Below are 15,666 nucleotides of genomic sequence, written 5' to 3'. Positions count from 1 at the left end.
GCAGTCCCACTTCCCTACTGACCAACACATCTTTAAGCTTTCTGCATTTATTAGACAAACTTAGTATCTAGAGGCACTGTACTTCAATTTTCTTGAGTTTCCTTCTACTTTTCATGCACTGAACCTACCTACTTTTCTGTCTTTAGTACAGACGAGAACCTGCAAGTCTAAGAAAAAGGGCACAGAGGAAATAACAAAACTAACCTTTGAATATTTAGTAAATTTTAAGTTCTCAAGTAAAGGAGGGGGGAGGAATGGAGGAGTGGCACAAAACACACTGTGTCAACCAGCACAATACTCAGTTACACAATTTCAGCAGCATCAATGCCAATTAGTATTGGCTGTTGACCCCTAATTTGATCTGGAATCCATCCACAATCTTAACCTGATTAGGACTTTGTGCACAGCAAATGTGAAATCCCACTGTTGCACATTTATTTTTCTGCCTTAGCATCCTAAGTTTTACTCAATTTAAACACTGAAGTAGATAGGGGAAAAAATGACAAAGTTAACATATAAGCATTATTGAGCATCTTCAACCATTTCCTTAAAAATGTCAGAGTTTAATTTTGGGCTGATTTGGCAAGTTAAAAACTAGATATATAGGGCTAACATTTTAATTTAAATTAAGAAGCAAAATTAGTGCAGTAGCTTTAGTTATGCCATGTAAACTGTAACATTAACTGTGAAAAACCTTATTAAACCTGCAGCTAATTGAAGGGATTTAACCTACAGAGAGGAAAAAGCAAAGCATGTACTCTCTCTGAGAGTTTAATGCCATGATTCCTGAAACACAAGGTATGTGTGGAACACAGCTGCCATTTGAGTGATTTAAACACACAGATGCTTCAATAACATTTTTCTGTGGCTGAGGAGACATGCAACAAAAGTCTCAAATTGCAACATCCAACGAAGTTTCATTTCACCTACAAGGAAGAAATGACTGCACAAATATTATCACCACTGATGTGGAAAAGGTGCATATTCTGAAGGTAGCAATTGCGCTTACATGATCATGCATAGTCCAAGTCCACTCAACATCTGCAGAAGCAAAAGGGCATCTCAGTTACTTCTGCAGTGGGTTCTTTGGAGACACGCAGATAAGTCATGCCTGAACTGTTGTAAAATTTCTATTTGCTGTCTCAACTTCTAACACAAATTGTAGTGAGGAGAAAGAAAATCTTATTCTCTCCTTCTCCCCAAAAAAAACCAAAAAGCAAGCTAGAAAGTTTTCTTATTCAACAGATACACAGAGGCTTCTGGAACTCATGTGGTGTTTACACTAAGACGGGTGAAGACAAAGCTGAAGACTCAGAACACATGAAACAAGTCTTGGCAGATGCACAGATGTAAGCAGGCAGAAAAGGCAGTAGCCTGCCCCTAGCCCTCCTGTTCAATGGAGAATCATGCAATCTATGTGACACCTGTGATTTTAAGGAAAGGTTGCTGTCACAGGATGTCTATGTAAATAAACAGTGGAGATATGCAGTGCATGAATGCTTAGCTTAAATACATTTAGTATTTTAGGTATTTCTTTTCTACTTGCTTTCAAGTTACCTTCCAGTCCAAGACTCCTATCTCTATTTGTATGTCCATAGGTAACACAAAACTGTTTCAGAGAGGTTCATGAAGCTCTTACCACTCTGACATGGCAGGAATTGCACTGCAATTTACTGCAGTCCATTAACATGAAGAAAGCTATCAGAATGGCTCATATGAAGACCAACATCAGCATCTCTCTTCCCAAGAAATTGCCACCAATATGGTTTAGTAACTTCCAGAAGCTTAAGGATGCTACTATTTGAAATTATTGCACAGATGCAACATTGGAGACCATCAGGTATGGCGGTTTGTCAATTACATAACTTCCAAACAGAACAAATACATAATTAACAATCTAGGAGCATCTTTGGAAACCCAGCAATTTCATCTAAGGCCTGCTCTATGCTAAGAACAAGAAACAAGCACCTTAAAAAAAAACCCAAACCCACAGGCAGAAGGATCTAGTAATTTTTCCATTTCACATTTAAACTCCCCTTGCTCTCCCCTCTGTGTCCATATTTAGATTACTTCTCAATGCTGTTTCGGCTCAACAAAACATCTTTAAAAAAAAAAAAAAGCAATGGAAAGTTCTCCACTGTTACACAAAGAAATATGAGCTTGTGCTGGGATAAATCCTTTGTCAGCATGCCTTACATTTCTGTGTAAAAGGGCACATTACTATCATTTAAACTCCTCAATCACTTCTTGTGTAAGTTCACAACAGTAAATGGACTTTAACCAATTATCTCTCTATCCCACTGCTGCAGATACTAAATACCAAGACCCGTTCTATGTAGGGAGCTTCTTTTAATTACCATTTTTAAATGGGTGTGTGCTTCCAACCCTAAAGCATGAGGATACACTGAAGAATCAAGTATCCTTTCAAAAAAGTATACCTCTCACCCAGAGTAATAAACAGATATCAAAACTCAAAGTTGAGCATTTAGATTTTTGTTCTTTGCCCTACTCTGATGGCAAGTACCAGGGTGCTTGATAAATTGCTCACTCCACTCCCTCTAGAACTAAGTTTAAAGCTTCCTACTTTCTGAAACATGTTTTGTCTGAAAGGCAATTGACCCTCATGTTCAGCCATCACAACACTAAATGGGATGGTGGAATCACCACAGTAGCTTACACATGGAGCACACCAGTCGTAAGATACCACACCTTCACAAAGCTAATGTTTAAAAAAATTAATTAAAATTCTAGCTTATTTTTCACATGCAGAAAATATAACATTCAAGTTTACAGATACAAGCTAACTGGAGCTATTTCTACCACAAAATCTGCTACACTTATGCCCATGTGTCTCCAGATCCCATGCTTTAGATATTTAAGAAAGTTACTTGAGTAACTACTATGGACTGTTTCATAAGTTTTTCTAAATCAACTTTTTTAAATCAGCTTCTCTACCTTGTGGCCCTATTCCAAATCAGAAGAGAGGCAAGCATGCTGCTCTCCAGCCTCTCCTTAAACTCAAGATATCCTCAAACCTAAAGGAAACAGAAAAGACAAAGCAGAAAATAAGAAAAGGAGATGTACAGAAGAAACAGACACCAGAACTCTCAGGAATAGCCAAACTACTTGAATAAAAATAAAATAAATTAAGACAGGAAGGAAAAAACCCAAGCAAATTTAACACATATTTCAGCTCATTATCTTTCAATCCAATATCTTCTCAGCTGAATGGCCATGAAAAATGAGATCATTCTTTTAAATTTTCTCACTGTCCTTCCAGATAGACGTCAAATAATTCCCCCAGCTCACATATGGGTCAAGGTAAGGCAGAAGAGGGGAGGAAAACCGTAAATAAAATTACAATTTAAAATTTATAAACTACTAAATATAGGGAATGGAAACAGAAAAATATTCCAGACTTATCAATTTTGCCCTGTATGAATCAGCAAACTGCAGTCATGCAGTCTGCACAAATGTCCATGTCACACATCTCAGTTAAGCAGAAATTCAGAGGAACAGCAACGTGGAACTATTTAAAGAACTCACGAACCATACAGAACACCAGCAGACACCCCTAAAGGAGATCTAACTGGCTCCGTTTTCTGAAGAATCACAGTAATTACAACAAAAACATAGTAAGATTAGCTAGATTATGGAGATTACACACAAAAACACGCACTTTGCACTTTCAGAATGGTAGCCAAGTACTTGTATAACCGTTTAATATGAGATGTCATGAACTACTTTGTCCTGTAGAAAAAATACCCCACAGAATATGCAGAAAGAAGAATTCCTGGGAGAGTGTTTTAACAGATTTAAACTGCACCAACCATCTCCATCAGGTCCTGTGCTCAACAATGTTACACAGCTAGAGAATTTGCCATTTTTCAATGTCAAATGACAGCAATGATAATCACTACTAAGAGATAGATAAATAAATAAATAGTTTACCATTTTGCAGTAGTTATACACCTAACATTTTATTTCTATGCCCTAGTGGGATCTCTTACCAATTGTTACTGATGCTCTATTTCCAGGAAAAGTTAATAAATTTGACCATAAAATCTGTATTTCTCTACAGAATCACACCAAGAGGTCAAGGCAGCAAATCTGACATAGGCAGTGGGCAGCAGAGGCAAGCTAGACTGCCTGCAGAACAGAAAACAATCAAGGAAGACTGAAAAAGTGACTTGCCAATGGTATTTTTGTCTTTCACTAATCATCTGAATTAATAATAAAACATCTATTGAACCCTGTGCTCAAATTCATTATATTTGATAGAAAGATGTAACATTAACAGAACCAAAAAAAACTGCTGTGTGGCCGTTCATCACACAATATAAAGCTTTTACTGCAGCATGGACTGAAACAGTTTGCAAACTATATACTATCTTACCCAGTACCTGATCTTGGTTTTTATGTTCTTTTCTTTGTAGCACAGCTGGTAATACAGAATTTTGTTTTACAGTAGGGTTTTCCTAAATAACTATATGTTGTTTCATCAGTAGTGCCCCTCTCTCTTTAGTTTTTATTTGAAGCTTAAAATTTTAAGTCAGAATTCTATACAAATAAAGGAGATCCATTGAGTCACTCCACTCTGTCCTATGACTAAATTTTTAAAAAAGACATTTGAGTTATTTGTCTTGCTATTAGAAGCAGGAATTATTCAAGCAAAGGTGCAGAGAGAAAAATTCAACTAGCTTGCCATTTCATCTACAGTGAGTTATACAAGCATAAACTCAAACTACTTTCTTACTCAAAAAAAACCCAAAAACCTCTGTAGAAAACAGCATTAAATAAGTCAAGAATTACCTTTCACAATTATTGTGTTTGGAAATGAAAATAACTGACTGAAGTAGCAGTCAAACTGTACTACTTGTGACTGTTTCTGCTCAGATCAGTTTTCCCTGAAAGGGATTTCTTTAATGATTATTACTGTGGCACAGATGTCCTTCAACAAGACTCAGCTGGGGAAGCCTCCACCTTCACTTCCTGATACTCATTCATATCTTAATTCAAGGAAAAGAGCATCAAGAAAAGTAATGGAATTGAAAATTTTTTTCCAGCCCAGACAAGTCTTTGAGTGAACACATGACCCTGATCTTTAAAGATTTTCAACTCATATTAAACTGCTTGGTGAAGAGCCAAACAGGTCTGCCTCTCATACAGAAAACAGGGAGTATCACATGAAGTTCTCAGGTAACAGGTTCAAAACAGAACAGAATGCAACTCTCTCACACATGAAGTGCAGCTCTTACTGACAGAAAACATGGTATCTGCAAAAACTATACCTAGGCTGAAAAATTTTTATAAGTATTTGCATGAAACAAAAATCCATACAACACATCATTCCCACTGAGACTGGGAGAGGTGACCTGTGGAGCAACCCTATATCCTAAAAAAAGAGTGTAAGAGTAAAGCACCTGCTGTCAAATGAGCACCTGCTCAGCTGTAGTAGACAAGCAGAACTTGGAACAATGATCCTGTCACAGTCCAGGGTTTCAGAGCCTTAGGCTTCAAGAGAAAATAACAGATCAGACCAGTGTGGCAGTTCCTGTGAAGAATGGTCTTTGAGTTGCCCAAAAAAAAAAACCAAACAAACAAAAAACAACCCACCAGCAAACAAGCACCACAAAGAGAAAGAAACTAAGACTACTGCTCCAGCCCATCTCTTCTCTAAAACAGAGGTGAAACAGTGACTGGATACTGTCTATAAAATATTTAGCTCTCTAATGATACCTGAGAAGACAATATTCTGTCCCCACCATTCACAGTTCTTTTTTAAAAAAAAAGCATTCAAAGAAACCAAGGTGAACTAAAGAAAGATCTTTTCCATCCTTATTGTAATTAAAGCAGCATTAACCATTTTATTCAAATGACAAGAGGCTTCCAATGATATAACTGACTACTAACACAACACCACAGGAAGTAACATGCAATTTCAGGGGGGAAAAAGATGCAAAGTTTAACTAGCTCAAACATGTATTCTGATATTGAAGGGGAAAAACCAAAACAACAACTCCACAACCCTTTCTTGTCATCTCAAAATTGAAAATGCTTCAAGTCACTGTCAGTCACACAGTCCTCTAGTCCATAAAACAATTATATAGAGCACAGCACTAAACACTGTCCAGTGCTAGAGAGAATATCGGATGCACAGGCAGAGAAGAGTGGTTCCTATAATGTATCTCACAATCTCTTAATCCAGAATGCACAGCAACACAAATTTCTGTAAATATGGACTTTTGAAAGCTGTCCAAGAAACCCTGCAGCCTTCCTCTAGCTTAACAACACAAGCAGGAATCCCAACAAACCATAAGTAGCATGGCTGCATACATGCTAACATAACTTTGTCCTAGAACCCTTAATCTTTGCAGTAATAATCACCAGTGTGAATTAATAAAAAAAAAAAAAACACCACCAAATAAACAAAAAAATTCCCCAAAAAAATCACACCAAAACCCACCACCAACTGAATAAATCACAGAAAGTATTGATTATTTGTACATGGAGTTTCAATGACCTTTCCTTCCTAGAGGACATTAAGTTGTTTGCTGGGTTTTTTTTACACAATATAAAAATTTCTTTTATGTTATTTCCTTGTACATATTATTGATTTCTCCAGACACTGCAATTACAGTGAAGCTTCCTTCTCAAAACACACTGTAGCAACACTTGAAATTATGCAGACTCACTCACTTAAGGATACAGCATCAAAGAGCTTACTATATTCCTAAAATATCACGTCCCTCATATTTGCAGTCTTATTTTTAAAAGAGTATGGTCCATACTGAAGAGAAAAGGAAATTCAGGAAGTAAAACATGGTAGAGCAGATCAACTGATTGCACAAAGCTTTTCTTACCGTGAGTTTTTATGTACTTGGGGGGTGAGGGGGAAGGTAAAACAGCTACTGAAAATCTTGTTAAACCTTGAAAATTATGGTGGACCTGAAGACAAATCCTGCCAAGTGCACTCCTCTGCTTCAATTCTGCTCATGCACAACAGATCACACAAAGCCAATGCTCTGTGATCAGAACTGAACGTCCTTGCTGACATACTCAGCAATACCAGCATAGTTTTGTGCATAATACTCAAGTCAGGCTTCCAAGCACCATAAAGAAAACAAAACAAAATAAACAACTTTTTATCTTTCTCTCAAAGAATAAAACCAAGCTATCTGGTATCTTACATGTCTATGGGTCACTGGAAAAAAAAAATCTGGGAAAAATATTCACATTCCTCAGCACCACTGGACTTTGGACACACACACATAAACTTGCAGCCACAGTAAGAAACAACAAATACCTTGCAAGTCTCCAACAGAACTGCATTCTCTGTAAGACGGGTTTAAGCACCTCACAAATAAAGAGCCCTCCTACAATTCCACCCCCCCATACATTACAGAAAAACAAATGTGTGTCTTCTCACCCTGAGAAAAGACTGTGCTGAATCTTCCTGACTTTATCTCACAGGGAAAAACATTCAATGCTGAAACCAGACAGAGGCAGTCTGGATTAAACAGATGGCACCCTATTTAGAACAGTTTCACTGTTAATAACACGAGAATGGCATTCCTCCTGGAAATCTTCTCATGTGCTTCCAATACCCCTATTTAAGAAACCCTGAAACCCAGAAGTAGATTTTCATGAAAATATATTAGAAAAAGGCACTACAGTCTATCCCAAAATTCTGCCAGCATCATGCTATAATATCTTTTCATTCATGATACTGTCTGTCCAGTATCAAAAATTAATGTAACAGTTTGCATTCTGTTAAAAAGAAACAGTATTGTACTATAGACAGCTGAGGAATAATTTAAGTCTTTATAAGTCGCTGACTGTGTAATTAACTTTTACCAGCCTCTTCCTAGATGAAGTAGACTATATGCTCAAGTTTGATGAGCATAAAAATAATTGTAATTAACCAGATACTAAGGCAATTGACACTTCACGGTTACATAGCCACACATGCAAAACGCCGAGCTCCGGACAGAAGCACTCAGCGAAACCAAGTCTACCTCACTCAAGAGGCAACTGTCAAGAGAATTCCTCACTTTCACTTACCTTTCAGTGCACTTCCAGGATTTCGGGACGTCTCCCCACTTCTCCTAAGGAAACAAACCGCAATGTTCTTTTAAGACGTACCCACTGAAAACCGAAACTCCGTTCCTGGCGCCAGCCGGGCTTGCTGGGAGCTCCGATTTCTCCCCCAGCCTCTTCCCCTGCCCGAGGGCGGGCGGCGAGCGGGCACTGCCCGGGTCCCGCCACCGCTCCCCGCGGGCAGGGCGGGGGGCCGGGGCTTACATAAGCGCGGGGAGAGGGTCACTGTCTGAGCGGAGAGGGAGCGGGAACGGGAGAGAGGAGAGGGAGCGGGAACGGGAGAGAGGAGAGGGAGCAGAGCAGTAGGGGCAGGAGAGGGAGCGCAAGCGCCGCGAGTGCTGAGAACGGTTCGCGCCCCCGCACGCACAGACCCTGCGGGGCTTCCGTTCCTGCCCGCACAGCCGGCAGCGACAGACGGCGACGGACAGCCCGCGAAGGGTGGGAGGTCCTCGTTCCCGGCGCCGACCCAAGCCCCACCGCCCCCGACACCAGCACCGGCCCCGCCGCCCCCTCACCCCGCTCTCCTCCTCCGCCGCCACCTCCAGCCAGCGCCAACCCCGCACCTCAGCAACGCGCCCGCCCATTGGGCCACGCCCCCCGCAAGAAGCCGCGCACTGATTGGCCGTTGTCCTTCTCTTTCGCCCCCCCGGGCCCTCGGCCCGAGCCCGCGGCGCCGCTCCTGGAGCGGGGCTTGTCCCGCTGAGCCGTGCCAGGAGAGCTGCGGGCGGCAGCAGCCCAGGAAGGAGTCGGGAAGCGGCTCCACGGCTTCTGTGTCCGCACCAGGCCAGCGGGGAGAGCCGGAACGGAAGCTTAACCGAAGCTGTGTGGCTGTCCCGCGCTTCCTGTGGCGACCGGTCCTCGCCTGGGTTCCGGTTCCGGGTAGCGGCCGCGTCCTGAGCAGGGTCGCAGAACGGGCAGGTACCGCGGGCGGAGCTGGCACCGGCACCGGGCCGTGCTGCTGTCACCGGCGTGTCCGTGTGCGGGCAGGGCAGGCGGCGGCGGGGGTGAGAGTGGGGGTGGCTGTCACTGCGGGTCGCGCCCTCCCTGCCCCGCTCTGTCCGACCTCTGGGCACAGCTTGTGCTGGTTGTGCCGGCAGAGAGCGCCTGGCTGGTGCTGCAGCGCAGCCCGCTGGCCGCGGCGTGTGCGTGACAGGACATAACCTCCTCTTGTAAAGGTGAATATTGGCAGGAGAGAGGTCTTTCTATCACAGGGTTGGAGCCTGGGGTCTAATTTGCGGGGAGCTTTTCGGCAACGATATTTTAGTGCTGCTCTCCAAGTTTTCTCATGCAACGAAGTCCCTCTGCTTGCCTTCATGGCCTGGAGCCATCTTCAAGAGTTACGGGCTTTGAAACTGTGTCCTGCATTCCAGTCATTTTCTAAAACTTATGGATAGTGAATCTGTTCTTTGCTACCTGATATGAGTTAAAATGGGAAACTTTGGCTCAAGGAAGACTCAGGTGCTTTGTGAAAATGGAGCCTTAAAAATCTATCATTTTCTTCCAGTCCTTCATGATCTCACTGAAAATGTTCAGCTTCACATCTGTTTTCAAAGCGAAATTTAATATTTTTATAGTTCTCCAAGGTGCATGTAAATAAAGCATGCATTTTTCACCCTCATCAAGTAACTGGTAAGGTGCATCTCCTTGTCCATGCAGCTGTCCTGGTTTTGTTGAATGCCAGTTACATCTGGCTGAACTGGAGGCAGCTGAAAAAGGAGCTGGGGAGCCAAGTCTTTGTTTTTCTCAGGTTTTTTGTCAGAGCTTAGCAATCATAGCTTTCCCACACCCAAATCAAAAATTTTTTTTCCAAACTCTCTATGATTATTCTGGAAAGTCTGGAGCCAGAATAACTATCGAAGTTGTGGGGGGCTGGTGTTGCTGAAGTGCATTTATAGACACTGGAAGCCCTGGGTTTTTTTACCTGCTTCTCTGGCACAGAAGGTTGACATAGGTGCTCCATGAATGTAGTGACTTACAACACAGTAATGCTTAAGTTTGCTTTACTGCACGTCATCACCAATCTCTGAAACACAACACAAAGTCCCTTGGTTCTTTGTTCTGTTTCACTTGTTGCCTCCCTATTTTTCCTGTACAGGAGATTGTTCTTTGCAAGTGTATCAAAATAAGATTATGCTGTCTGCAAAGTAACAAACTGACCTTTTCCTCTAGGTATGGGACATGGAAGTGACCACGGCCATGGCCATGGCCATGACAAAGTGGAACTCCCTGACTACAGGCAGTGGAAGGTGGAGGGGACTCCCCTCGAGGAGGTGCAGAGAAGGCTGGCTAAACGAGGTCTGAGGGATCCGTGGGCTCGGTAAGTGGAAGAGCCTCAAAAATCATCTTGGTGCATCATCTTGTTGCATCAACCTTGTGATCTTGTCATTGTAGATCATTCTTTCTTCAGTAAAAAGTGGAAATTAGTCAGAATTTCAGTTAAGACTTTATTTACTTTTTGCGTGAAGGTCACACCTTGCATTGTGTTGACCAGCCTCCACATCTTGCGAGGCAGCCTTGCACTTTGTGATGTTTCATGCTGAGACAGATCAGGCACAATGACCAATACCTCATTTATCAAAACATCTAAGTAGTATTTGGTCTGCACACGTGAATAATCCTATTTTTCTCTATAGAGAGATTGTGTGCTCAGGTCTTGATGAAGATGATGGAACTTGCACTGACATTCTGAGTAGGAATAGCATTCCTCATACACAGCAGGAAGCCTTTATTTGAAAAGAATACATGTATACAGTGTGGAATTGCATTCAACTGTGAACGACATCATGGAGAATCAACTTTTTATTTCCCATGCTACCACTCTACAGTGAATATCTCCTCCTTTTTAGGTATTTAGGCAGCTGTTAAAACAGGGCTTAATGTACTTCTTCCACAACAAGAATTATGCAGTACTTTGTTCAACCACCCTTTCATCTTGGGGAATGAAAACACCAAATGTCCTGTGCTGAGTAGTCTGGCCCTTCTGTAAGGGAAAGGCCACATGAGCAAACTGTTCCAGTAGTCTTCATAGAAAAGGCTTTACTGTGAATCACTACAAGGAAAATGGAAGAGCAAATAGATAATCTGTTAAAAAAGTTGTTAACCTGTGGAGGGGTTTCAGGCTGACAGCACTGTTTTCATTTCTTTGGAATAGTTTAAAGATGTAAGCATAAATCATACTTTTAATGATGATAAGAATAATTTGAAATACCAGCCCTTAATGAATTTTCTAGGCCTGTGTCACATTTATCTTGCCTCTATTTCTGTGGAGTGCAAGCAGCATAAGCTTGTTTTCCCTTTGGTTCAAACAAAATTGTTTTCAGCAAGCAATAGGCTTGTTCCCAAAAAAAAAAAAAAACAAAAACAAACAAACAAAAAAAAAAAAAACAGTTTAATATCGGAGGTTTAGTGTAAATTACCCTGACCTTTAATACCTACGCTTTCAATTTCAGGAAGGGCTGCAAAACAACACACTGCAAAAGACACCATAATATTTGTTGTCCCTCCAAGATAAGAGAAAATTTTTGTTTCTCTGGTAAAAGAAGGGGATTGAGCCAATAATTGAGCCCATCATCAGGGGTCAAATAAGGAAAAAAGTGAAACCCAAACCATGAGATGATTCCTTCTGAACTTTTTAAATTTTACATAAAGTAGTACGTCAATTCCATAGGACAGTACAAGTATCATGCCACTCTTCCTTAATAAATGAGAACTTAAAGTATCACGCTACTTGCTTCAGTAGTGTGGCAGAAGATTGAATTATTAATGTCTTGCACAAGTCTTGAAAAAGTCTCCCTCTCCAGAGCTCCCTCCCCTTTGGTATGCTGAGTTCATTTTAACAGGGAATCTGCTTTCAACCTTTATGGCAAATGCATATTAATGTACATATTAAATACAAAATAAGCTTTGTGAAAGATGTCATAATTGTAAACTTTAAGTCTGTATCAATTAGACCCTACACTGGCACCTAGAAGTTACTCTTCCATGCCGATATGCTTTCATCCCAAGCCACAAAATCCATCTGCACAAGAGGATTATCTGTGAACACAAATATCTACACCCCTTGCTTAAACCCCCATCTCTTCTCCCAAAATGACAGTTATTTTATTGCTTGGTTCTTTTTCCTTTTCTTAAGGACTTTTGAGTCCTTACAAGAGACAAACTACACCCATCTCCATAGATTACACACATTTGTTCTACAAATAAATAAATATTTGTAGCCAGAGCAGTGACTAATGTTTCAATAACAAGAGGTTGAAAACAGCAAGGCACAACAGTGTGAAGTTTGTACATACTCTGTAGCTCAAGCTAAACACCATATTTCCCATCTTTCTTTTTAAAATCATCTGACTCTTATATAGTTAAGTGTTGTATTGTGTGCCTCCACACTAAGATGTCTGAAGATTTGACTGTGTTACATACTGCCTAGTACAGTGACTAGCCTTTGTAGTTAGTCCAATCCATGCAAGTGCTAGTGGGCTGTGATTTGTTACAGAGTAAAAACAGAAGAATACAATTACATTATTTCAGGGAGGTGATTCTGTTCATATAATTGTGTGGTTTACTGGCAGTACTTGTATCTCAAGTTACATGGTAAGGATTAGAGTTCATATCATAAACTTTACTTGAAATTCCTGATGCTTAAATGACAGAACATATTGTACAGCTTCAATGTCTATCTAACTGAAATACCTTCATCATTCTTTTATATGTGTATGTATATATATGTGTATGTATATATATATATGTATATATATATATATATTCTTGTTCATTTGTATCGCAGTGGCTCCAGTGACCTTTTTTCTTTTTTCTTTCCATTTTCCTTTCTAGTAATGAAGCCTGGAGATACCAGGGCAGCTTTGCAAGACCTATCACCATAACAGAAATCTTTACTAGGGGATTCAAGTGGGGAGCTGCAGCTTTCATCATAGCTCTGGGCATTGAATACTCACTGTTTCCTCCAAAGAAGAATGGAGGCCACCACTGAAGATCAAATATGACAACTTAATACTAATCATAAGCTGAAGCATACATAAGCCTGATGCTCATTCTGTACTTACAACCTGCATATTAAAGTCTACCACAGGCAGACCCATGTTTCTTTGATTTTATTAGACTTTTGTGGAAGGATCAAAAAACACAGCCAGAGCAATTTAACTGGCTTTGATCTGGGGAAAAAAAACAACCCAAGATGGCTCCTGGGTTTGCTGTACTATCCTCTAAAGAACTAGATAAACGATCAGACCAGCTCTTCCCAAGCTTGCCAAGATTCTTTTAAATGAAACTGAGAAGTTTGTTGCTTTTAAGACAAAATTTGTTCCATATTTCCATATTTATTACAGGTTTAATAACTATTATTTCCCAGTAAGTGGTAATGAATGACTTGTCACTTCTTAGAAGTGTTTGTTACTATTCGCTCTTATTTCTCTAAATAAAAATAAATATTAACTTAAAGCTTTAAAACCAACTCCAGGCTGCCTCAAAGTATATGAAAGTACCAAAGCTTATACTTAACCCTATTGAACAGTTATTTAGCCTGGCAGACACTATGCACCAGAATAATCTGCTGTGTAATATCCAGACATCAAAAATTACACTGCTGCCAAAAGTAGAATAAAATGTTTAACTCAGCAGTAACTGTACCTTATTCTATAATGTTTTCTAGCATACTTGACTGTAATGTGAAAAAAGAGAAAAATTTTTTCCTTTACTCTGGTGTATTTATAGATTAATTTATTTTTTGCATCTACTCTCTTTTAGCAATTTGTTTTAAATGTCCTGGTTTTTCTTAAATTATTTTGGCAGCTTCTGGAGTGCTGTAAGAATGCCTGGACTGAAGACTATAGTAGAAAAGGACCTGTGAGCAGTATATGTCCTCTGCAGTACCAGGAATTATAATTGTCTGAATATCCTACTGTCAATTTTGTTATGCCATTAGTTGCAAAGTAAGGAGGATATATTATGTAGTTTTTCAATCCAAACAACAGGACATCTGTCACTAAAATGAAAAGCAAAATTAGACAAGTGAGAAATGGTAAATGCCACTAAACAATTACATAGTGTACTTCCATGGTGAAGAAATTGAAATTTTTAAACATCCTGTCACAAATTGCACATGTTGAAGGTCCTACCAAACATGGCTAAAATATCTATTTTTTAAACATATATATTCACAGACAATGCTTTTGAGTGAGATTATAATAGAGCTTTATTTTTAGAGCCAATAAACAACATCTGTTACTGTGTGAGTGCAGATGTACTGTTCAGTGGAGCTTGTCATCTTTGTATGACATTGCTCAAGGTACTGTTCAGAGTGCAAACACTCATTTTAGTAAACTCTTGCCTAATCCTTTTCTCAAACATTCCTATCCAGTTGCATCATTCCCTGAAAAACAAACCAAGAATCTACTCTGTAAGGTATGTTGCACAAAACATTTCTGTTGTCCTTTAGGTACTCCTACCCAGAATACGCGTTTTCAAAGGCTGGTACTCACTGCTTGTTTTCTGTCTGGTTCCAAGACAACTTTCTAGGGAGTACTGAATTTCAGATGGTTGTTCAGGAAAACAACCTTTATTTTATTACAATGTTAATAATTGTTACTGTGTTACTAATGTTAATAATTACATGCAGTAGACTTAGTCTTTTTAAATTGCATAAGCCCTCCACTGATACAGCAAATGTATCAAGCATATTCAGCTAGACTAGACTTGTTTTGGTAAAATTTATGCATTTCTTAATTAAGGTGGTATCATTTGGTGGTTTAATAGCCAGATGGCAGCCACTGCCCTAAATAACTGTCTTTAATTTACAATGAACATCTTTTGCTAATCTTGTAGAATATGTCTCATCATTGTTATACATACAATACTCATAAAGATTGTCTTTCACAGGTATAATAATACCAATCCTGCCTGGGGAACGGAGTATTTCCTGTGTATTAAAATAATAGTACCAAATGTGTCTTCACTGTAACCACAGTAATGGCTCTGCTTATTTTAAAACAGCCTTTCTACCAGAATAGATATTTTACAGTGCAAAAACCAGGGTCACAAACAGCAGTGGCACCAGCAGGCAAGGAACATATGTGATTGTAATACCAGTCAAGAAGCTCTTTTTGTATCATAAGGTCTGAAAAATAAAACTCATGATGCTCCACTTTCTGAAATACAGGTAGAAATGTGTATGGAACAGATCCAAGGAGCAATTGTGCATATTGACTCATAGTAGGTAGCTGGTTTCCTTCTGAATCAGCTACATCTTAATAGCAGGGACACCATGATAGCCTTGAATGATTGATATTACAGTGAGAGCCTGACCATACAATTTCAGTAAGAATACAAGTGTTTTTTCAGAACACAGAGCTGCCACTTGGTACAAATTTTAGTGTGGGTGAGTATTTTCTGTCTCCTTTTTCCCTGCAGTTCCAAAGACAGCGTGACTCTTCATGTGTGCTATCCCAGAGTACTGCGCTTCCACTGCTGTTTTTAGCAGCACCAAAAAAAGTGATTCGCTGTTTCGTAAATGCTTTGAAATCCATTGAGCTGGGAGTTATATGTGTCTGATTT

General features: G+C 39.9%; 2 protein-coding genes across 8 annotated transcripts in view; one reads left to right on the top strand and one right to left on the bottom strand.

Moving 5' to 3' along the window:
- HYCC2 (hyccin PI4KA lipid kinase complex subunit 2) overlaps positions 1–8,658 on the bottom strand; it is a 50,551-nt gene extending 41,893 nt beyond the window's left edge. For 3 of the 4 annotated variants that reach the window (XM_014249431.2, XM_014249433.2, XM_005519907.3), the window contains exons 1-2: positions 8,616–8,658; positions 8,065–8,108 (exon numbers count right to left, since the gene is read on the bottom strand). The gene's annotated coding sequence lies outside the window, so the exon portion shown is untranslated. Of the gene's footprint in view, positions 1–8,064; positions 8,109–8,471; positions 8,564–8,615 lie in introns of those variants that run through there. The other variant, XM_014249432.2, reaches the window with a different exon arrangement.
- A 97-nt stretch (positions 8,659–8,755) lies between these two features.
- Positions 8,756–13,191, top strand: NDUFB3 (NADH:ubiquinone oxidoreductase subunit B3). 4 transcript variants are annotated; one of them, XM_005519906.3, is made up of 3 exons: positions 8,756–9,018; positions 10,270–10,417; positions 12,931–13,191. In XM_005519906.3, the coding sequence occupies exons 2-3, from the start codon at positions 10,272–10,274 to the stop codon at positions 13,085–13,087; spliced, it is 303 nt and encodes a 100-aa protein (XP_005519963.1). In that variant the 5' UTR covers positions 8,756–9,018; positions 10,270–10,271; the 3' UTR covers positions 13,088–13,191. The 4 variants fall into 4 exon arrangements, with proteins under 4 accessions (XP_005519963.1, XP_087915418.1, XP_014104716.1 ...); XM_088059292.1 differs by having other exon boundaries at positions 8,883–9,014; XM_014249241.2 differs by having other exon boundaries at positions 8,972–9,104.
- The last annotated feature ends 2,475 nt before the right edge of the window (positions 13,192–15,666 follow it).

This window comes from Pseudopodoces humilis, chromosome 8 (genome assembly GCF_049639895.1).
Source record: "Pseudopodoces humilis isolate 2021_Gansu_Grassland_sample_001 chromosome 8, ASM4963989v1, whole genome shotgun sequence".
Taxonomy (NCBI): Eukaryota; Metazoa; Chordata; class Aves; order Passeriformes; family Paridae; genus Pseudopodoces; species Pseudopodoces humilis.
The sequence above is the reverse complement of the archived record's forward strand: the minus strand, read 5'-3'. Positions and strand labels throughout refer to the sequence as shown.

Coding starts and splice junctions, on each gene's coding strand:
- NDUFB3 (XM_005519906.3), top strand. CDS start 10,272: ATGGGACATGGAAGTGACCACGGCCATGGCCATGGCCATGACAAAGTG. Junction 10,418..12,930: donor CTGAGGGATCCGTGGGCTCG/GTAAGTGGAAGA, acceptor TTTCCTTTCTAG/TAATGAAGCCTGGAGATACC.